General features: G+C 41.1%; 2 protein-coding genes across 13 annotated transcripts in view; one reads left to right on the top strand and one right to left on the bottom strand.

Moving 5' to 3' along the window:
* The window catches only part of JADE1 (jade family PHD finger 1), a 59,919-nt gene extending 45,889 nt beyond the window's left edge, over nt 1-14,030 (top strand). For all 10 annotated transcript variants that reach the window (XM_047855206.1, XM_047855209.1, XM_047855208.1 and 7 more), the window contains exons 9-11: nt 567-1,088; nt 6,504-6,621; nt 10,178-14,030. In XM_047855206.1, the coding sequence (XP_047711162.1) occupies nt 567-1,088; nt 6,504-6,621; nt 10,178-11,088 (1,551 nt within the window). In that variant the 3' untranslated portion in view covers nt 11,089-14,030. The remainder of the gene's footprint in view (nt 1-566; nt 1,089-6,503; nt 6,622-10,177) is intronic.
* Nucleotides 1-23,696, bottom strand: part of SCLT1 (sodium channel and clathrin linker 1) — a 257,508-nt gene that overhangs the window by 788 nt on the left and 233,024 nt on the right. For all 3 annotated transcript variants that reach the window (XM_047855214.1, XM_047855220.1, XM_047855217.1), the window contains 2 exons: nt 22,909-23,382; nt 2,532-2,534 (listed from right to left, as the gene is read on the bottom strand). In XM_047855214.1, the coding sequence (XP_047711170.1) occupies nt 23,320-23,382 (63 nt within the window). In that variant the 3' untranslated portion in view covers nt 2,532-2,534; nt 22,909-23,319. The remainder of the gene's footprint in view (nt 1-2,531; nt 2,535-22,908; nt 23,383-23,696) is intronic.

Here is a 23,696-nt window from a genome sequence, read left to right as displayed (position 1 = left end):
CTCTTCTCGGCTGGGGGGTGAGAATGAGGATTCACGTTCCTTTAAAAACTCTGACTAGCAGTCATTCTTCCTGAAGAGATTCTTTTTCAACCTTTTAATATAAGCACACTTTTAAAAGAGTTCAAATCTAGGAACACCAATTAATGTTTCAAAGTTTACTTTGCATGTTGAGCACATGTTCTTTTTAAATATAATCTGAGTGCCAGACCACCGTTTGTGTGTGGCCTTTGTATAATTGTGTCTGCTTTTAGAGGCGTTTTGGATACAGTTACCTTTCTGGGAGTTGGGTTGGTTCACCAAACCTTTCAGCCAAAGGGTTGGTTCACCAAACCTTTCACCTAAAGAGTTCCTTTAAATCCCAAGCCTTACCTTACTTAAAATATGACTCGGTGTACCAGGGTTGATCCAGGTAGAATGTCCTGCCCCGGCACGTGTTCGAGGTGCTGCTCTTCCTGTGTGTCTGTGTGCGTGCGTGTGCGCGCACGCATGGGGGGTGCTTGGCTTGGAGGGGCTTCAGCCCTGTCACTCCATAACGGTCTCTTCTCTCCTTCCTGTGTTCTTACCAGTGCTCTGTGAAGAACTGCCGCACAGCCTTTCACGTGACCTGTGCTTTTGACCGGGGCCTGGAGATGAAGACCATCTTGGCGGAGAACGATGAAGTCAAGTTCAAGTCCTACTGCCCGAAGCACAGCTCACATAGAAAACCCGAGGAGAGCCTCGGTGAGGGGGCCACTCAGGAGAATGGGGCCTCTGAGTGTTCCCCTCGGAATCCACTGGAGCCTTTTGCCAGCCTTGAGCAGAATCAAGAAGAGGCCCACCGGGTGAGTGTCCGTAAGCAGAAGCTGCAGCAGCTGGAAGATGAGTTCTACACCTTCGTCAACCTGCTGGATGTTGCCAGGGCCCTGCGGCTGCCTGAGGAAGTAGTGGATTTCCTGTACCAGTACTGGAAGTTGAAGAGGAAGGTCAACTTCAACAAGCCCTTGATCACTCCAAAGAAAGACGAAGAGGACAATCTAGCGAAGAGGGAGCAGGATGTCTTGTTTAGGAGGCTGCAGCTGTTCACTCATCTGCGGCAGGACCTGGAGAGGGTAATGATTGACACTGACACCTTGTAGTGACTTAGAAAAGAAGATTGCAAAGAGGCGGCTGCTCGCCCAGAGCAAGGAATGGTAGCCAGTTCATTTACTCTCAGACCCTTGTACATACTGCAGCATGAGGTTGTGTTGGTTCAATATACTTATGGGCCGGTAAACTCATTGTACATATGTGTAAGACTGCCACAGAGTGGGGAGCTTCTCTGTGATTTATTTTTAAAACACTTTCCTATTAATCCTTATTGTTCTTCTGTAAGATCACGTGGGGTGTGTCCCCTCCGCCTTTCATTCCAGTACTAGCGGGAACTGAGCCCCAGGGAAAATGACCAAAGGATTGGCTCAGAATTGTTTGCAAATGGAGTTAGAAAAGAAAACCAGGTGGATTTAATTCGTGGTGGGGGCGGACAGAAGTAGAGAGATCTCTTGTTCAACCTGGGGAAACACTGGGTGCTTGTGACGGGCTCATCAAGGAGAGCGAAGCACCGCCTCTCTGGCCCACCTTCATTTCTTGGCTGATTCACAGGGACATTCCGGTAATGTCACGGAGGAGAGCAGGCTGTGGGTGCTGATATGTGTGCATGATCTTATATACACGTGCATATCTGTTCCAGAGGGTACTCCTGGCAACGAGGTGCTAAGTCATCACTGAGGCAGTGTCTGTATGTTGTGCATGTCTGCTCGTGTGTCCATGCCCATGTGTGTCTATGCAGTGTGTTTGTGCAGGTGTGGGGTGGGGTACCTGGTGCATAGGGGTATCTGATCTGTCTGAGGAGCCCCTTATAATGCTCAGGACACTAGTTTATAACACTACTGGATTGCTGAACGTAGTAGCTGTTGGCTGCCTGGAGCCTCAGCTGATGGCACTTCCCTCAACTGTTTGCTGTTTTGTGCCTCCCCAGTTCTCCATTACCTTTGGAGTCCCAGTCTGGACCTCCCTTCCTGCTACTGGAATAATTAGGAATGGGCTCTCTTCCCTCCAGGGCCTCCTGCTCCCTGTAGGTAGTCTCTGAGACTTGCTAATTGGGGATACATCTTAGAGCATCTTCTGCGTCATCTCGCCTGACTGCCAGCTACTGTTGAATTCATTAGTGCAGAGGAGATGGGACTGAGGCTCTCTGGCCTGAAGCATCCTGCACTGAAAGGCACCCAAGTGGCCTGAAATGGTTAACGCATCTCCCCCAAGCACCTCACTTATTAGCAGGGTGTGATTCATCTGCCTGGGAGAGGATCTGACACGTAGATGATTTGAAATATGAGAGTGTAGGCAAGGAATAGGGAAAAAAAAGGAGCAGTATTAAGCCAAAGATCCAGATCTCACAGAGACCTGCATGGCCCTGTTCTAGACGGCAGAGGAGCAAAAGTATTAAGTGTTCATTAGAGATCCTTCTAGTACGAGACTTGAGTGCCCAAGGACCAGAGACTTGAGTGCCCAAGGACCAGCTGTCGTAACACCCCTTCCATGACCAAGTTAGGATTCCAGATTCAGGCAGAGGCTGAGCAGGAAAGGCAGGCGTGAAGCGCCAGAGGGTTTGTGAGGCCTTTGTGCTGCCGTGCCCCCCCTGGTGGTGAGTGTAAAGAAGACCTCGCCTCTACCACATTGTGTGTGTGGCGTTTTTGTTAAGAGCTGAGAAAGGGATTCAGAAGGATAAACTGGAATCCTGGTGGGAAGCCATTATATTATCCCAGCCTGACAACTGCTGTACTTGGGGTGCATGAGCTATGGAGTCAGATAGTCCTCAGGAGGGAGGACAAGAAGTCTAAATGTTTGGACTGTGTTTGTCTCACAATCACCACAAAATAAAAGTGTAGAAAATGCTTGTGGTGTACTAACTCTTTTCTGTACTTAAGTTACTCAGATTAACATGCACTTATAATTCAATTCTAAACATTTTTTTTTTTGAAGTCATCACTGTTGGTTTTAAGTAGAATGATACCAATGATGTATGAGAAACAGGGAATAAATCAGGATTTTTGTGTGTGTGTGTGGCATTACTTACATTTACTTTATTAAAAGCTTAAGAGATCTTAGGGAATTTAGTGTCAGTTTTAAATGGGCTTATTATAATGAAAAATATGTTTTCCGGGTTTTAAAAATTGAAATATTTGCTGTGCTCTTGAGAGCTGCACAGTTCTTTGTAATTATAGACAACAAGTATATGTCAGGCCAAAGGCTTATCAGGGCAGGGGTAACCAGAACAAATAAATTACTTTGTGTTTGAATTAAGTTGGATTTCTAATTCACACAGTAGTTCACAGCAGGTATGCAGAATCCAAGAATACACGAGTCTGTGATCAAGGCTGTGGTCAATACCAAACTGACAAATAAGTAGACTTCATTAGAAATGTAAACCACTGATAACTGATAATGGTAATAGCTCTTTTTTGCAAATACACACCTTGGGGCATTGCACACCTGGGTACAATTCTGGATCAGAAAGGTGGCAGGAGTGGATTTTAGGAGGGTTTGAGAACCAACATCTTTAAGAAGACACCATTGCTCATGTGTAGTCTGTGGCTATGTCAAGTTCCTGAGGCTGCCACTCACTCTGGTGGGGTTCCTTTCCCCTAGACATCTTTTAAAAGATGCAGTAAACATCCGTAAATGAGTACGTGCTCAGATAAAGACATACTGCCTGTGCACTTGTGGCTGGGTCATCGGAAAGGGCCAGCCCCTGGGAGGCTATCCTACTCAACACAGTGGAATGGTCACCTTTGAAAATCTGGTAGAGGTTCTAGTTACCCCTGGATGAAAGGCATGTTAAGCTTTAGTGTTGCAAGGAGTGTTTTGGCATTGAAGAAAACCCCTTGAAACCATTCTTGGATTCCCGAGGGCAGTGGTTCTCAGAGTGTGGGCCCCAGCCAGCAGCAACATTCCCTGGACACCACAGAAGTGCCAAGTTTTGGATCCCACCTCTGACTCCAGAAATGGGGTAGGGGCCAGCATTCTGTGTTTTAGGGTCCTCACATGTTTCTGTTTGAGAACCACCGCTTTTGGGGAAAGCCGGACTCTGGTTTAACATGGTGTGAGGGAGAGTGCACTCATGAACTGGCTTTTTTTTTTGGTCAGCAGGGGAGGACACTTAGTTGAGTAGTGCACAGGAAGGGCCACGTGCAGGGTATGTTTTGAGGATAGAGCCTCGGTTCAGCTCTACTACAGGGACTGCTGATGGAAGCTGTGTGAGGAGTGTTCTGTGCATAAGGGAGGGAAAAAAGTTCAGGGCGCTCGCTGTTCTAAATGTGGTCAGCTAGGCCTGGGTTATTCATGGGCTGATTTGTTCCATTGAAAATCCACCCTGGCCTTAGTTTTTTGGGGTTATAGGAAGAGGTTTCTCATCAGAGATCATGGGAGAAAGAAGTAGAATTTGCCCACTTAGCCAGGGTGGAAGCCTTTCCTGGGGGTAGTGGTTGAAGCTACCAAAATTGAATTTAAATAATATGTGAAGTTTGGATACTCTGTTTTCATGCATAATTTTGAGTAAGGGAAATGGAAGTTATCTTGGCTGTACCTCTGACTTGAAGAGGATTCTTATCTGTTCCTAGGATGTCAGAATTTGTTTCCATTTCCTATTTCCAGAAGTTGGATGCCTTGTCTTGGATGTAAAAACTGTTCTCCAAAAGTTCTAAATCTGTGCTACAGATCTAAGTCTTGCCCCTTCTTCTTTTTGAGCTTCCACTCTTAATATCCACCTTGTGTGAAACAGTATTTATCAAAGACAATAGCCTATTAGCCACTTCTATCCCCAAACTGGTCATGATTTTTATAAGACACCTACTTCCTGGCCTGGGGTTCTGAGGCTATCAGAACGGGCTTTAGCTAAGGTAAATGCACCAAAATAATATTTACTCTGAGACAGGGAGAGTGATTTTCTTTTCAGTTCTTTAATTCTAAGAACACACATACACACACGTCTGTCTACACATCAAGAAGAGAGATGTTAGGAACATCCTAAATAGTCCGTGAATTGGTTAGGGTCAGCAGAAGCCTTACTTGGTGACCTGGTGTTAGGCCAGTAAATTGCACCATGATGCAGTGTGAAAGCCAGCCAACCTGTTCCTCTTTATGCCTTCTGTCCTCTTGCAAACAAGACTGCCTTGATTGAGTACAACTCAGGACAGAACAGCTGGAATTGTTAGGGTCTAAAAGGACTGGAAACTCTAGGGGAGGTCTCTGCACAGAAGCCAGAGTGCAGTCGTGTGTGTGGCTTGTTGCCATTCTAACAGAAGAAAAGATTGGTGACTCGAACTTGCCCATTTCAAGGAAGGTTGTCAGGGAAGGGATTGCCCAAGCCTCTGGAAGACGTGAGTTTTTAGGGGAGTGTAGTCCTGCCTTGGACAGAAGACGTGATGGGGATGCAGCGTCCCTTCACTCCTGCCACTGAGCTATTTAGGGCATCTTGTCTTCATCTTCCTGAAAAAGTTTAATTGTATCCCTGCTGTGTTAAATTTGACATTTGTGTTTTCAGGTGCAATAATCCAGTCAGGTTTCCCAGTAGGTTTGAGGACTGAAGGATTTAAGGGGGTTTACTATTTTGTTTTCGTATCACCTGATCACAGGTGGCTTTAAAAATGGGGAACAGATTTGGGTGTCGACTAGTTCATATTTGTTAGCATATGCACGTGATCCCAGTGTCTGCCATGGGATACAAAGTGGAGCTCTTAGCACTTGGGTCCTTTCAGTTACTTACAGGTGATTCTGGACAAGGGCAGTGTCAGTTCTTCAAGTGGTGACACGAGCTGGCCTGAGATGTTGATGGCATGTCAATGGCAAAGTGAGGACATTACCTAGCTTCACACTCTAGGAACACATTAGCTACCTGTGAACTCACATTTCAACTATCCAGTTGACAAGTTTACTTGGCTTCCTGGTGACCGTTTGGTCTTCTAGTGGGCTCTGTGCAGGGTTAATTTTTTTTTTTTTTGAGGGGGGAGGGAGTTTCCTCCTGTGATGGCCCTTGACTCTGTGCTTACCTAATTCCATCTTCAGAAAATGCTTGACAAAGTGGCTTCTGAACTGCTCTAAAGCCTTAGATAATAGAATTGGTGGAAAGAGGATACTGAGGGGTGGTAAGCAGAGCTCCTTGGCAAGAGGTAGCAAGTCTGGACCGGGACCCCGGCAGTCTTCCCCTGAGGATGAGCCTCAGGCTGGGGGTGGTGGGGGCGGGCAGGGCTTTTGAGTCCCTAGTCTTTTTTGTGCTGCCCCCTACATTGAGGGGTATATGTGGAATCCTAGTTAGCAGCCCCAAAGGAGATTAGAGATTGGGTAGTGTTTGAAGTACATCTTGATTTCAGATGTCACACAAGACCCTAGCGGGACAAATTTCTCATGTTTAGGAAAAAAAAAAAAAAACCAACACCAAAGTACCGTTATAATGTATTACTTACTTAGAATCTTTATTCTCTACGTTCTAGGTTCGGAACCTCACTTACATGGTGACCCGCAGGGAAAAGATTAAGCGATCTGTGTGCAAAGTCCAGGAACAGATATTCAATCTTTACACTAAGCTCTTGGAGCAAGAAAGAGTTTCAGGTATGCATTAAGCTCTTGTAGGTCAAACAGTAGTGCAGGGGTTTGTAAACCTTAACGTTCTGTTGAGGAAAAAAAAATGTTTAATTTTCTTTTATTTATGCTATAGGAGAATCTGAATAGCACAGACTTTGATATTCAAAGAAAATCTTTTGGCATTTGAAGCATCATGGTAATAGGGAAAAGGGCTATGAATTTGACCTCAACTAGAGGTCGAATCCTAAATTCTCTCCTTATAGGCCAAATACAAGTAAGCCTAAGTTTTCAGAGGCTCCCCCATTTCCTCCTGTGTAATATGAGGAAGGTATCTCGAGCTTCCTTCTGGGAGCTATTGTGACATGCAAGCAAAACCAACTTCTACGTTATATTGCAAAGCACTTGATAAATGTATAAAGTGTCTTGGGGACACCTGTAAAGATTTATGGATTATCTAGCCTTCGGATCTACCTGTAACATATCATAAATAAGGTATCTTAAGACTGTGTTCTTAAGACACATATCCATGTTTAGATAACGTTCACAGTGTACTTTTTGGTGTAGGAATTTTGAATATTTTTGAGATTCAGCATCAAGTGTTTACTTAATTTTTCTGGGCTAGGTGAAGTGAAAAGGGGAACTTGCTCAATTCTGGAGAGCACTTCAGTGACTTGGAGGTGGAGTGCAAAGTTGGCCAAGTCGCTGAACCTGCCTGGGACTCTTGATCTGTAAAAGGGGCTTGGTTCAGAACCATGACCTCTAACGAGTCTTTGAGCACTAACACTCTGTGAACGTGAGCCCTGCACAGCTGGCCTCGTAAAGGTTTCAGAGAAGGAGGTATGTGGGGTGGGTCTGGCGGGTCTTCAGTGAGCTCTGTGGCCCTGCTCTGCCCTTGGGCCAGAGCATCAGTGTTCACACTGCTCCCTTCATGTGGCCCCAGACACATATGCAGGCACAGACGCTGGCTTTTCCTGTTTCTGTGGCTTTTGGTGTCTGTAGAGACTGACATGCAGAAACAACAAAGACATTGTTCTATCCTATTATATGGAAATCCGAATTCTGGTTTACCTAAAACTAACCAGATGTATGGAACTAGAGGTAAATTGGGTCAGCTGAACAAAGAGAAAAAAAGCTTAGGGAGTTTTGAATGATATTCTTGAGGTGTTACATAGTTAATACTAATGGCATTAACTTACTAATGTTAACCTAGATATTTTCTTCCTGAGAATAAATAGTTTTCAGACGTATCATTAACTAGAGTTGATAGTTGTGATTTAAAATGAGTTGAAGTAAGTTTTTCTAAGTAGGGTTCATAAGTGATTCAGATTCTTTCAAGTGAACTTCTTTCGTTCGTTATTCCTACTTGAATGCAAATAAATGGGACCTGTTTTATCCCTTGCCTTTGCGTCCTCACACAAACAGCCCACATGGAAGGCTGTCTGGTGCCGATCGGCCAGTGTCCAGCCGGCAGAGGCCAAGCTGTCAGAGCTGCCGTTGCACATGGCCGTTAGTGCGGGTTGTACCTGTGGAGTTTTGCCATTGGAGGGCTTTCTGTGACTCTTGTTGAGGTGTTATGTAATGAGTGATTGCCTATAAAAATAAGCTGTAAAGCGCATTTTCATCTGATTTCACTTAAGGGTCATTTTTCATGGATACTGCAGGGAGCTTTTTGCATTTCATGGCTGAGGTTTTTACTTGGGTAGGTGATTGAGATTCTTACCCAGGTTAGGAAGTATTTTGTGTAACAGGGCTGTAATGAGAACCTACTGTTGTTCCAGAGAAGGTAAACAAACCCTCCCATCCCTCTGAGATATGAACCATACTGAGTCTGATGGGTTGAAAGCAACATTAATCTAACTGCAGGATGCCACAGGGAATGAAGGGGAAACCTTCAGGATGCCTGTTTTTTTTTCTTTTCCAGTTTTTAGATTTTCAGTTGTGTTCTTACTCATGCCCCAAGTGGATCTCATGTCTTATAAGATAGATGGTTTCAGGTGGAGGACAGCCATGACTTCTAAGTGTCAGTCACGGTCTGCGGTTTAGACTCTGGTGTGTGAATCTGAGAATGAGCAGGGCCGTTCTGTTGGATGAGAGTGTCCTCAGTGGAGACCGTGCTCATGGGAGGTTGTGAGTCGGAGACTTTTCAGAGACCTGGATCCCAAGTAGATGGAAATCAGAATTTAGAAAATGTCAGTCCCTCTTACCTTGGTTTTCCCACAGTAGGCGACTGAGGAAAAGAAATGTGGTGTGAAGGGTGGCCCTAACAGTTGATTCTTGAGAAAGCACACATCTTTAGCCCAGCAGATTGTAAAACCCCTTCCCCTGTGACTTAGCAGGTTCATGTTTAGAGTTGCCAGCTCTGTTGTTTACATGCAGGGTCCTTGTCTGTTGAGCAGTGAGGTCGCATGTAGGCTCCTGCCTGGCAGAGCCTTGTTTTCCTGGTGGTTTATCCTTTATGGGAGACAAAACATGAAATTGGCTCTTTATAGATGTCCTGGAGGCTCCTGCAGAAATGTGGTCCATGAACTCCAGTGTGTTAACAAGTTCACTCAGTGTTTTTCACACTGAGGGTTCTAAGTCGTAAGTTGGTTGTGAGATGAATTCAGTGGGTCACCACCAGCATTAAAAGCAAGTGACATAGAATAGAAAATGTCAGAGTGCCACATCACATGGTGAAGGCTAATATGATTTCATGAAATGTAAACTTTACTGGGTTGTACTGTGAAATTTAGTTATTGTGATTTACATCAGAAATGAAAAACACCATTTTAACCTATCCTCATGTTGGATGATAATTCAGTTTAATTCCACAAATGGGCTTTGCATATAATAGTAAACCTTTTTAAAAGACATTTACTATGTGTCAAGAATGATTTTAAACATTCCATTCTCATTTCATGTACTTACATCTATGTATCCTTACTATGGCCCTATGAGGGTATATTTACTTTGGAGAAGGAAACTGTGGAGACCTGCTGCCTCCCCTTGTGGTGCTGTCTTGTAGGGAGGCAAGGCAGGTGACTAGCTAGGTGCAGGGGTAGGGGCAGTGCTTGACCACCAGATGGATTTGGCATGGATTCCTCTATGAAAGTCAGATCAGTTACTTTGTTTGAAGGAAAAAAATTTTTTTAATGTTTTATTTTCGAGAGAGAACATGAACGAGTGGGGGAGGGGCAGAGAAAGAGGGAGACAGAATCTGAAGCAGGCTCCAGGCTCTGAGCTGTCAGCACAGAGCCCAATGCGGGGCTTCAACTCATGAACTGTGAGATCATGACCTGAGCCAAAGTCGATGCTCAACCAACTGAGCCCCCAGGTGCCCAGAAAATATTTTTCTTAGATGTTTCATGAAAAAGTTTGTGAGCTTCAGGTATTTTATAAAATAAGAGCATATTGAATGGAGTATGCAGATTCTCAAGGCAGGTAATATCTTTATATGAAAAACCAAATTTTTATAAATGGGGTGTTGTATATTGTAGTGTTGGGTGGGAAGTTTGCATTAACAGGGCCATGCCACAGGTCTAGAATTTAATTGTTCTGGATCTGCCTCTGTAATTTTTCTTTCTCTGTGGTTATATGTTCATAGGTGTGCCTTCATCTTCCTGCTCCTCGTCCTCACTGGAAAACATGCTTTTGTTCAACAGTCCTTCTGTGGGCCCTGATGCTCCCAAGATAGAGGACTTGAAGTGGCATTCTGCGTTCTTCAGGAAGCAAATGGGTACTTCCTTGGTTCATTCGCTGAAAAAGCCCCATAAGCGAGATCCATTGCAGAACAGCACTGGGAGTGGAGGCAAAGCCCTGCTGAAGCAGCCAGACCTGTGTGGTAGAAGGGAGGGGATGGTGGTCCCAGAGAGCTTTTTGAGTTTTGAAAAGACCTTTGCAGAAGCGCGTCTCCTGTCAGCACAACAGAAAAATGGTGTGGTCGTGCCCGACCACGGGGACAGAAGAGACCATCGTTTCCATTGTGATCTCAGTAAGGGAGACTTAAAGGACAGACCTTGTAAACAGAGTCACAAGCCTCTCAGGTCCACAGACATGTCCCAGAGGCATCTGGACAGCACACGAGCTACCACCTCCCCTGGAGGGGGGCAGTCAGCACCCGGCACAAGGAAGGAGATAGTGCCCAAGTGCAACGGCTCCCTAATCAGAGTAAACTATAACCAGACTGCAGTCAAAGTGCCTACAACGCCTGCCAGCCCGGTGAAGAACTGGGGAGGATTCCGGATTCCAAAGAAGGGGGAACGGCAGCAGCAGGGAGAGGCCCATGAGGGGGCCTGCCACCAGCACTCAGACTACCCCTATCTGGGCCTAGGCAGAGTTCCAGCTAAGGAAAGGGCCAAAAACAAATTAAAATCTGACAATGAGAATGACGGGTATGTCCCTGATGTAGAGATGAGTGACTCAGAGAGTGAGGCATCAGAGAAGAAATGTATACACGCCAGCAGCACCATCAACAGGAGGACAGACATTATCAGGAGAAGCATCTTGGCCTCTTGATGAAACAGATGGTGTGGGAGCACCGCGGGCTTGTCACGGAGTTGCTAGACGGGAGCTCTGACGCGGGGGACACGCAGAAACCCATCACTCCTGAGCTACGCAAACACATTTACTTGCAAGTCAGATTGAATTTTTTTTTTTCAGAGTCATTTATAAATCATTGTTGTGAGAAGTGTGTTATCTGCAACTTGTTGAGGAAACACAAGAGTAGATTGTAAGACACCGCTAAGACTAGAGGCTGAATTAAACACTAAAATAAGAATGAATGAAATAAGTCTTTAAAGAGGGCAAGGCTCACAGAAGCCTCCTGAGTTCTTACTGCCCTCTGTATCCTTCCCAAAGCACAAACTCTTGGTTACCTGAATATGCGGAATCAGATGCAGTTCTTGAGAAACCCTCACGTACCATTTATTAGCCCATAAAACTTACTTTCTAGGACTGTGGTAGAACTTGAAATCCTGTTTATACTTTGGCCCACAAGGCTGTTTTTGTTGCATTCTAGTTCTAGGCAGCAGCTCTGAAGCTTCAGTAACTCTAGGGAATTCAAGTGTAAATTATAATTGCGGATGGGAAAGAGAGAATTTTAACAAAGGTTGTTACTTGCAAATCTGAAGGGACAGGGTAGAGCTGCTGCAGCTTGGAGAGCTGGGGTAAATGTAGCTAGGTCCTATTGCCTGAAGCACTTGAATGCATTGTGGGAATGGGACTGGTGGAGAGTGAAGCCGTTAGAAAGTTCTATCTGTGAGAAAGGGCAGCTGGTTCCATGTTTTCAGTACCTTTGACCTTCCTCTTCCCTAACCACTGCCTTCTGGGCTAGCTTGGGATTTCCCTGGCCTTTGGCGATACCTGGCCGTCTGGCTTCCAACAATACTAATGGCTATTCAAGTTTAAGTGATGAACTTCCAGACTCTGGTGACATAACTGCCCAGAGCCAACCACTAGTGCGTATGTTGGGGAATCTGGGCTTCCAACCTGAACGGATTCCTTAAGGAAAAGGAAAAGAGAAAAAAAAAAAAAAAAAAAGAAAAAAAAAAAGGAAAAAAAAAAACAAAATAAGTTATATTTTAAAAACAATAGAAAGGCAATAAGTTGCGATAACCTCTTAACCATTGACCAAGGTTATACGGGAAAGAGATTGAAGTGTAATAGGTTTCCTGGAGTCAGAGTTCTAAGCTCCAATTCGTAACTTGGACTTTCTAATTGCAAATGGCAATAACTAGTAAGTTATCAGCAATAATGAATTTAGCATTAAATTTGAGTACAATGTTCTGTTTTTGCACTCACTGCAGTGCGTATGTATTAAGACAGTGGATAGTGTTAAGGTCCTGTTAATTTTCTTTGGAATTCAATGTAGTTGTGAATCAAACTTAAGAGAAGGAAAGTTTAAATAGCAATGAGATTTAGAATTATGGGCACTTGGAACAAGCCCAACTTCCCCTAAATTATCCTTAGTTTGTTAATATCAGTATTCAGATTCCTGATTCATTTATACATCTGTTTCCATGTGGCAGGGACATTCTGATACTTAATGAGTGATGCTTTGAGTTCTGTAGTTACCTTTCAAGTCTTCCAGGTGATTGTCAACAGCAAAAAAGGCTTATTGAATTCCATCTTGCTATGCAAGTTTTATCAGATGATCAAATAGTAGATCTGATGCATCCCCATTGTATGTATGACATTTTCAAACCAAGTCTTAACTTTTCAGATACATTTTAGTAGCTAATTCAGGGGAGGGGAAAGAATGACCCAGGTTTTTAGATTGACTATTTTTGAGCTACAGGGCTCATTTTGAAAGACTGCTCTCTCCAGATAAGCTGTTGCTACAGATATTAGGAGTTTCCTAATGGATCCAAGCTGTACATTCACTAGTAATTTAAAAATCAGATTTTTTTGCATATGAGCAGAAACCTTTTTGCTGGATATGGAAGAAGGTGGACACTTTTCACAGTTAACCTTTTGACCACAGCAACAGCTCTGGGTGAGAGTAGAATATATAGAGGGGTAATTTGTCAAGCCATAGAAAGAAAATCTAAATTTTAGTAAGTATATGACCTCTCACCATTTTAAGAGGTACCAGATTCATTTGCACTATTTAGGAATGCTAGTTTTGTGCAAAAATAATGCCTTACCTGTTTTTTCCCCACATTTAGGTTGAAAAGCTTTCAAAGTTCCAAGTTATGCTGAACCAAAAAAAACCCAAAACAAAACAAAAAAATAAAGAAAAACCCACACAAAAACAAAACACAAAAAATAAAAAGCCCACACTTTTTATTCCTGCTTTGAAATGCAAATGGTATAGAGCACGGTTTCTCTGACAGTGTAATGATAGCTTTGTCAGTTAGTTCATGTCCTGCTGGGAACTCTGTATGAGGCAGCCATAGCAGCAGCCCACACACCCACCCACCCACTTGCACTCTATTAGTGTGGAACCATTTGCTCCTTTCTTTTCAGCTTTATCTTTCCTTGTGCATCCTGACCAAGAAATATCTTTGATTATGATCAATGTATTATGTCAAAATGTAGGCTAGTTAAACTTTTGTAAAGTTGCCTGGAATGTCATTTGTTAGGTTATAAACACAAAATCGAAATGAAGGGTTCTATGTGTTGTGTACAAATCTTAATTATTTTGAAATGGACGAACTTGTCATTACATTTGTAACCTTGTACAGAGGATTTTTCACTATGTGCCTAGCTTGGTGTCCATTCAGCTAAAATTGGAAAAAAAAAAGGTGCATGAAGAGTTAAAAATCAGAAATTAAACAAAGTATATGTAGAGATGACTATTTTATATTACATGGCCCAATCCTGTATTTATTTCTACCCCCTTTTTGAAAGTATTTATAAAACTAGTTGAGGACAGCTGTATTTTTTTGTTGAACTATTTAGTAGAATTTGTGCCTTTTTGTCTGTATGTGAATAAATGCTGTACATTTTGCAATACATTCTTAAGTGTCTTTTGAAATCTGATTTTGCTAAATATTTAAAGGTGTGTATGAAACAGCAGTCCTGAATGGGTGGTGTACGTTTCCTGTCTCACAGTTTAGGAGTAAGAACCATAGCGGGCAACAAGATTATGGAAGAGCACAGGTCCACAGGGCTGCTGTTTGGCTCAACTCTGATGGTGAGACAATGAAAAATGATAATAGTTTTGATTTTTGGTCTTTCTCACCAGAGCACAGGTCCACAGGGCTGCTGTTTGGCTCAACTCTGATGGTGAGACAATGAAAAATGATAATAGTTTGATTTTTGGTCTTTCTCACCTGGAGTTCTTTTCAGAATACAGTTTTTGATCTGAAAATAAACTGTTGGTGAAGCAACTTAGACTATAGGATCAGAGAGACCTGGGCTTACAGGCTGAACTGGAGCTTATCAGACACGTGACCTCTGCCAAGTCACCTACCCTGCATAAGCCTCGATCTTCCCTTCTGTAAAAAAGGATAACATCCCACTACCTCTCCTGGGGTTATTGTGATAACTAAGGCAAGTGCATAAAAAGCATCTCATAAAGCAGTAGGCATTTACTAAATGGTAGACTATAGTAAGAACAAGGCTTTGATTTCTCCAACATGGTGAGCCTTCTGAGGTAAAAAAAAAAAAAAAAAAAAAAAAAAAAGTTATTTCTGAATGACAGGAAGACTTTAAGGTCCTTCAAGAATGATTTTTCAAAGAGTAGTTTCATTAAATGCTTTCTTTTGATTGCAGAATTCTGGAACACTAGGACCAAGAAGAGCTACCCTCTGCATCCTACATAGAAGGTAGGTAAGATTACATACAGCATTAGGTATTGGCAGAACTGGGCCTAGACCCTAGTTCTCATTTCTGGTTTGGTGTTCTCCCTGCCTGAAATAGTATTTAACCACTACATGCAGAAATCAGCATATATACTTTCCTTCATACTGGGAACAGCAAAGCTGGTATGGGTTTATAGTCTGCATTCTCTTCTAGATTATGAGCCATGACAGGGTCGTGTCACTGTCCCTAATTTATAATTATTGTAAAATTTTGGCCATTTTTAAAAATGTGAATTGTTCATACATTTGGCTAAAAGCTTGTTTATTTCTTCTTGTTCCTCCTTAGTGACTATTTACTTCCATGTTGCTTGCTCTAAGACCCCAGAGAGAAATAACTGTGGTTCTTCCTGCAAGGTCTTAAAGTTGAATAACCACAATAGTTCCCCAGGGAAATTAAGTCCCCAGGAGCCAAAGGAAGGGCCTATCACTGGCAATTCTGTGATACATGATGGGAAATGTGGCACCAGGAACTTGTGCTTATGTTTTTACCCAGATCACTTAGAAAACAGATTCTACCTTTGAAACATCAGCCATCTGCAGCAAACTTTGCAGTTAACTTCAGGGTTGAACTCTTCAGTGTGATTTCCTTTTAATGCTCAGAACTGCATTAGGTGATGTGTTCTAGTCTGGGGTAGAAGAGCTTCAATTGCCTGGTCATTGAAAAAGAGGAAAAAAGCAAACCTGTCATCTACTTCCTTGACTTCAACTATTCTCTTTGCTGCCGAGTTTGAGGTCTCTGCAATCCAGCTCTTCCTGAGTTCCAATGGACTGCTTCCTGGGCATTTGCTCTTGGATGCATGCAGGCACTTGAGATTTTGGAATGCCTCCTTTTCCCTATCCTGCCTTAGAGAATGTCATCCAAGCCTGAAACCTGGGAATCCTTTGTGAGTCCTTCCGTCAACTCCCACAGCCAAATGGTGATCCGGGTCACCAGATGCATACGCAGCAGTTATTTTTCACTTCTCTCAATCCCACCACCACCTGCCGTATAGTTTAAGTCTCATCATTTCTTGCCCGGATTATTGCAGCAGCCTCTTAGCTGGTTTCCTTGACTCCAGTCTTGCTGAAATTAATCCCTCCCCCCAACTAGCTACAGCCTTGATAATGCCATTTACACAGTGGTAACCTGCAATAAAAACTGATGCTGTCATTCCACATAGCCTTCAGTGGACCCTTCAGACTTCTGCAGGTAATTACAAAGCATTTATCAAATGGCTGACACTGACTGGTCTGTATTTTATGCATATTACTTTGCTCACAACATGTGAGGTAGGCACTATTATCTAATTGGCAGATGAGGAAACAGGGGCACAATTTGCTCAAGGTCAGTTGGTGGTAGAGCTGGGAGTTAATCCCAGCCAGACTACAACTCAGCTCCTTGGGCTCTACTGTCTCTCAGAATATAAAAATAGTTCACATCAAGTAGTTCGTGTGTTCTTGAGTTCACTGAGGATTATATATGTGAACTTTGGTTCAATGAGTTTCTATAAAGTAAAACTAATAATCTTGGCCTAAAACATGTTCATGTGCTGGATGAATACCTGCACATAACCTAATGGAGGACGAGCAACAGTAGGCTTGTGGTCAGTCAGTTCCTGAATCGAATGGAATTAGTTTTGCTTCATACGTGTACATTTATGTAACACAAACATATTTACAGGTAAAATCTATGCATATAGGATCAAAGAAAATAACATTGCTATCAGAAACTTAATTCTGTGTCCTAACACACTGCTTGGAAACTTAAAGAGAATTATTTAAAGTTACATAGTTTCTTGATGATGAATCTGGAATTAAGACTAATGTCTTAAGACTTTTCAAACTGATTCTATGCAAAACTTTGCAATCGGTAATTTTGTGATATAAAGTACAGTAAAACCTGGTTATTTTTTAGAAATAAGTCCTTCTCAGTCTTTTGGCAAAGATCAAATGCAGAAATGAATAAATCAAGCAATGCCAAATTAAATAGTGAAGTCATTCCTAATAGCAAAGTCATTCCTAATGGATCACTAGTGTATCCTGATATTCTCACTCTTCCTTGGCTTACATATGGCTGTTTGAAATAGTGTATTTATAATTATGGGCTAATTGTGGTTATTTTATCCACTAATCTGGCTGATGGTTCTAATTTCAGGATTATTACCAGTATGATACAATTTATGAAGCAAATTTTTTCTCTGGTGTTTCCCTTCCCCGCCACGTAGCAGCCTCAAAGGGCACTTTCCTTCTTTTCTTCCTAATTATGGCTCTGTTCCAACTTTACTGTTTGAATTGTTTGAGCTTCTCTTTTTCGTATTAAATCTCTGTGATCATATCTTTGCTTCAACTATTCCCAAGTACTTACTCAAAGTGAGTAAATACCTTTCAAACATCACGCTTTTTTTTTTTTTTTTAATTTTTTTTTTTCAACGTTTATTTATTTTTGGGACAGAGAGAGACAGAGCATGAACGGGGGAAGGGCAGAGAGAGAGGGAGACAGAATCGGAAACAGGCTCCAGGCTCTGAGCCATCAGGCCAGAGCCCGACGCGGGGCTCGAACTCCCGGACCGCGAGATCGTGACCTGGCTGAAGTCGGACGCTTAACCGACTGCGCCACCCAGGCGCCCCTCAAACATCACGCTTTAAAATACCATGCTTAGGGCGCCTGGGTGGCTTAGTCGGTTAAGCAACCACATCTTGATTTCAGCTCAGGTCATGATCTCACATGTGATCATTGTGAGTTCGAGCCCCTCATCTGGCTGCATGCCCACTACTTGGGATTTTCTCCCTGCTCTTTGCCCCTCCCCCACACACTGTATCTCTCTCAAATAAACTTAAAATCCCATGCTCTTGTTTTGACACAGGAAGGCATGCAAGACTGTATCAATCACTTTATAACTGCTAAACAATTTAGCATTTAAGATTTTTTGGTAGCAACTTGGTAGACATGACACTTTTTTGGGGGTGAAATTGTTACCACTCATTACATCTGGAAACCTTCAAGAGATTGTCAGATTACGTGCATTACATAGAAAATTTCTTAGGAAAAGCACCTTCATATCTGGTGGGATTTTGTAATTTTTTCAAAACTTGAAACTGGCTAAAAAAAGTCCAGTAACTTTGGTGGAAAATAGATAGAGACCTAACTAAGCAAGGGAAGTTATATAATTAGTGGGCTAGCTACCTCTTTTGAAGGTTTTCATTTTTCTTTAATGGGTGATAACCATTTCACCAAAAAAAGTATATCTACCAAAAAGACTTAAATATGTTAAATTGTTTAGCAATTGTAAAGTGGTTGATGTCATACTGTATGATTTCCTGTGTCAAAACAAGCATGATATTTTAAAACGTGATGTTTGAAAGACATTTACTCACTCTGAGTACTTAGGACTAGTTGAAGCAAGTTACTTAACTTTTATGATACCTTTGGAAAGGGAGTAATACCTAACTAGCAAGTCTGTTGAATTATATAAGGTAATAAATGCAAAATGCCAGCACAATGTCTTACATATGATAGGTGCTCAATAAATAGACATTATTCATACAGATCATCATGATTATTGTAGATCCAGGGAAAGATTCCCCAATGTATTCTTTCGGTTATTTGTAGAAACAAAACTTTTCTCATTCTCTTTTATCCCCCTACCGTTTATATGAAAGGAAGTGCTAGTATCACATTTTTAATATTTACAAATCTAAGTGCGAACAGACTTTGTATACATATTTTGCTCTGATTTTATTCTTTGAAAATAGGATGAAAATATTGAACGAAAAGTTCCATTATGCCATATTAAAGGCTTCAAGGGTTTTAAATGAACATTAAAAAAATAGTGATTACTAGGCAGCTACATGGATTTACTAAAAAGAAATCTATCGGAATAAATTTTCTTCTTGGATAGGACTACTGGATGAGGTCTGCGAAGTATGACAGTTGTAGCATAAACAAACTTTCTCTGGACAGAAGAGTGGGTATTTCTTGATGTTTTTGTGATGGTGAAGAAGCAGCAAACAGGCCAGATTAAAAATGGGCTGAATAACCAGGCCCCATGATCCTGATTAATTATACATTATGGGAGCTGGGAGCTGGTGTGTTCTAAGAGACCAACTGCACTCACATCTGTCTAGTTCTGCTTTTTTCATGATTTTCATGAAAATATGGGTGGTATGTTTACCAAACCTATAGATGGCATCATCGTAAATAAAAAGTTGTCATGGGTGCAAGAAACATAGCACTAAAAATAAAGCAGACATGGTCCCTATGCTTACAGGTAACAAACTGGATGACAGAATTGGAGCTAAAATGACCTCAGCACACTGTCATGACATAATAAAATTTAAAAGGGATGAACAACCAGTCTGGCTTCTGGAGCAAAGATTTAGCTCAGCAACGAAACCTTTGGAAAAGACGTGAAGATTTTAGTTAACAATATGCTCAACATTTCCAACACTGAAATTCAAATTCCAAAAAAGCTAACATGATTTTAAGTGGCATTAATGGAAGTACACATTGTAGAATAATTTTTTTCTCATTCTAAATACTAATGAGAAATTACAGGTACATATCCAAGAATCACTATAATAACTCTCAAAGCATGTTTCCATAAGAGACCATGTCAGACTATTTTGGGGGTTGGGAAAAGGGGAAGGGTATGTGGTTTGAACCACATCCGTCCCCTGGAGGTTCTAATACATGTTTTTCCCCCACACTTAGGTAGGTATCACTTATGCTTCTCCCACCTCTCTCTCAGTCATGATTCAGAACAAGGGAGTAGTTTTTTTACACCTTGAATATAATTTTTGGTTCTGGGCATAAGACTGATAAATCCCAAGCATGCCTGGTATAAAAAGTAGGTGCTCAATAAATATTTACTGAATGAATGAAGAAGCATATGTGAAAATCAGAGCACTTTCAGAGACCAGTGGGTGGCTGGCAAAAGGACTCAAAACCAACTCCTCTGAGGAAATGGGGACGTTTACTTACGTGCAGGCAGAACATGAAGATTATTTTCAAAAGGCTGAAGACCTGCCACTTGTAAGATGGTTTAGACTTACTCTGTTGCACAAAGTAGAACTAAGGCAGGAAGGCACATTAAGGTAAGGTAAGGAAGGTCAGACTAATGGTCAGACTGTTGGAAAGTAGACTGGCCCATCTCAAGGGAGAGTACCCCCACCCCCTCCAGCCCCAGTGCATTTAGACAGAGGTGCAGGGTAACAGCACTAATCTGTTCTCTAAAAATAAAGCAGTGAACTTTAAGAATGTATATTTAGAAAGAAACTAGAGAAAATACAAAGTTAGCTCCATAATGTTATTCTCACATGCTTACATTCCAATATACTTGAATGGAAGAAATGAGAGTGGTGTTAGAGCTAGTACATGGGGGTGTCTACCGGAATGTGGGGCACATGTGCATGTTTTGTGGTGAACCCTTGGGCTACAAAACCACTTAGTGTAGATTGTTTTCTCGGTAGCTGGGTGGGTGCCAGTGTTGTAAAAAAAAATACCTTAAAGATGCCTTCCCATCCTATGTTTTTTTTTTTTAAGTATATACATATTTGTTTAGTTTCTATATAAATACTAAGAATGTTAACACTGCTCGAAAGGCACATATTTGTACATGTTTTAAGGGCTGGTGAGGGACAGATTTCATACATCACAGTGGGGTATTTCAGTGTCTGTCCCCTCACTGTGCACATATCTATATGTATATATACATTTTTAAATTAAGAAAACCTAATCATTATTTTTTATTAAAATGTTTGTAAAAAAGCCCATTACAGATTTGCTATTCTGGAAAAACCGATGAAATACATTATGGTTAAAGAACAGAATTTATACTAAAATGTTTAAAGTATTTTTTCATTCTTCCTTGATTTGTCTGCGAGTTGGCTTGGCAGACTGTGTAGCTATGAAATATTCATATTTGCTGAATAAACGAATGGCTGAATTGTTGCTAATGTTCTCCCATATTTGGGGTAGTTACAGTGCTCATACCAGAGGAGAAATTAGAAGATTGTTGGCTGCCCCAATTTGCATATTTGTATACAAAAGGAAGAAGAGGTAATCATATCTCTTTTCTTCCTCAGGGAGACACAAATAAAGAAATATGAATAAATAAAATGAACTAGCTGTGTTGTCCTTAATTTCAGATTTACATCATTTCTTTTCACTCTTTCCTATTCATTTCCCCTATCGCCTAAAATACAGTTCACAGAAAAATGATAATGTCTTTGTAAATGAAGGCAAGACTGACTGACCAATATGAGAAATGTCAAAAATTCCACTACATTTTTACATTGAAATCATTAGCTAACAAACTTTTCTGAAAGAAAAATAACCACGCATGTTCAGTTCTGTTGGTAAACCTAGCTTAAGTCTGTTCGAATTCAGCAGAGGTAAGAAAGGCCTATTGTCTGACTAGTAGCCTATCCTTTACTTGGAGAATATCTAAGTATTCAAGGAGATCCAACTGGAGAGAGGGTTATCGATTTTAAAAGGTAAAGAGTAGGTGCCCATGGCCAAAGTTTGGAGAAAGTGCTTACACTGAAAGATTACCTTGAGGAAATGAGTCTGGGAAGTTTGATTTTCTTTTTGAGAAAGGATAATCAGATTCCATTTGTCTATAATGTTCATTTCTGAAGTGCTTCCTCCTACAGTCTCATCTTTCTTGTATAATTCTAACATCTTCTCTAATTAAAAGTTTTTAAGAATAAATTTTATATTCTATAAACATGAATATGAACATAACTCTTAACATGGAAATTACTCTGTGAGTGACATAGGAAGGAATTCACATTAGAGAATCAAATGAAAAATTCCTAGAAAATGAAAATAAGCTAAGTGCCTAATTATCATTTAACTATCATACTTGTACTATTTCATATCGCCACCGAATCTGACACTAGCAACCACTTGTCCCCTCCTTTAGTCCTGGCCCTCCTTTAGTTTTCTTTAGAGAATCATACTGGATTCTCTTGGTTATAGCCCTCTCATTGTTCCTATTTAGTCTCCTTCAATGACTCCTCTCCCTGAGCTCATTCAACAAATGAAGATATCTTCTAAGGTCCTGTCCTTAAAAATTATTTTTCAGAATTTGAACAGTTATTGGATACCCTCCGTGTGCCAGAAACTACTATGCTGAGTACTAAGAGTACAATGAAGGGGAGCAGACATGAATCCTGCTCTCAAGGAGTTTGCGGACTGTTGGAGTGGATATTAAAAAATTTCAAAAATTAATTACAAATTTTCCCAAGTGCTATGAATCAAAAATACAGCACACTATTACGAGAAGTACAAGGGGACCTAATCTAGTCTGGAGGCTGGAAGGCTCTCTGAGGCAGGGATATGTGAGTAGTGATCTGAAGAATGTGCAGATGGCAAAGTATACACAGAAATCCTGTGGGGAGGAAGGATGATGTGTTGACAGAAGTAAAAGAAGGCCACCATCAGAGCTAGAGCAAAAGAAATGGACGGAAAGAGGTAGCCACATCCCATAAAGTCCCAAGGCAAGCTCCTACACCCCATGGTGCTTCAATTCTCAGCACCATGCCAAAGACCCCATTTCTATCTGTTTGTTAGAGCCAGTCCTAAGCTTCTGACTGCCTGGGTGAATATTTACACATGAATGTTTTCATGTCACTTCAAACTCAATTCATTATCCTTTATCTGGACTACTGCAGCAGTTTCCTAACTTGTTAACCAGATGCAAACTCATGTGCTGTAATCACCAGAAAGCAGGGTGTACCAAGTTCAAACCAGAAGCAGAGAATAGCTAACTACATGGACCTATGAAAATCAACTAGACCTATGAAAATCAACTAGACTGCAATATTCAATGCCCATGCATTCTCAGAATTTATTGTTAGTACTGCTTTGAGTAATAGCAAAACAAAAACAAAACCTCCCAAATTCTTAAATATAAATATTTGATAAAAACTGGAAATCGTGTAAATTAAAAATGAATCACTACAATTATACATTAAAATACATGACTGCATCATTTTAGAAAGTGCATAATTTATTACATTTATGAGTTTATAATAAAATGGATACTTGGGAACTTAAAAAGTGAGTTAGTAACAATTAGGTGTAAAATTCTCAAATCATGGAGCCTGAAATATTAAAATTCTAGCATTGTCTTTCTCATGATTAGTATAGCTTAAAAATTATTATGCTTTTCCAAAGGAAGGAAGGGAGAATTAAAAAATAGACACGTTGATGAAGGCAATGAGTTCTTCTTAGCTGGCTTTATTCTCCACTGAAGCTCAATATACGGCTATATTTTCTTTACTTACAGGAAGCTGTCATTGTTCTGTTTTCCATAGCCCTCAAAACAGAATGGAAAATGCTTCTGCAAAACGACACAAGCCTTAACCATTCTCTATGGGTTTTTACCATTTCAATACACTTCTAGTCGAACAGTTTTCCCAATTCTAAAGTTCTGAGAGTGAACTATGAATATTTTTAAATATTTTCCAGATTCATCATGGAGGCTGCTTTTCTTCTCTGCACTGTAATCACACTGAGCTGCAATTAAAATAGACAATCAGTAAGTAGTTACTTTTTCTATGGAAAATCTTACACTAATACAAAGTATAATGCATCACAACTTACAATTATTGCAAATAATCTGACTGGAAGGGGTCCTGGAAGAGGTCATTTTGTGTGTTCCTTTCTATTTTACTCTTGAGTCTTTAAAATGCCTGTATTACACTAGAGATATGCATGTCAAATACAGCATTCCATAGCTCAGAATGATATACAGTACTTAGAATTCCAAAACATATTTCACAGATGAATGAAAAATATCTACGTAAAAGCTAATTAGAAAAGTGGGTAAA

This window comes from Prionailurus viverrinus, chromosome B1 (genome assembly GCF_022837055.1).
Source record: "Prionailurus viverrinus isolate Anna chromosome B1, UM_Priviv_1.0, whole genome shotgun sequence".
NCBI lineage: Eukaryota > Metazoa > Chordata > Mammalia > Carnivora > Felidae > Prionailurus > Prionailurus viverrinus.
Note: the sequence above shows the minus strand (reverse complement) of the source record. Positions and strands in the feature narration are given on the sequence as shown.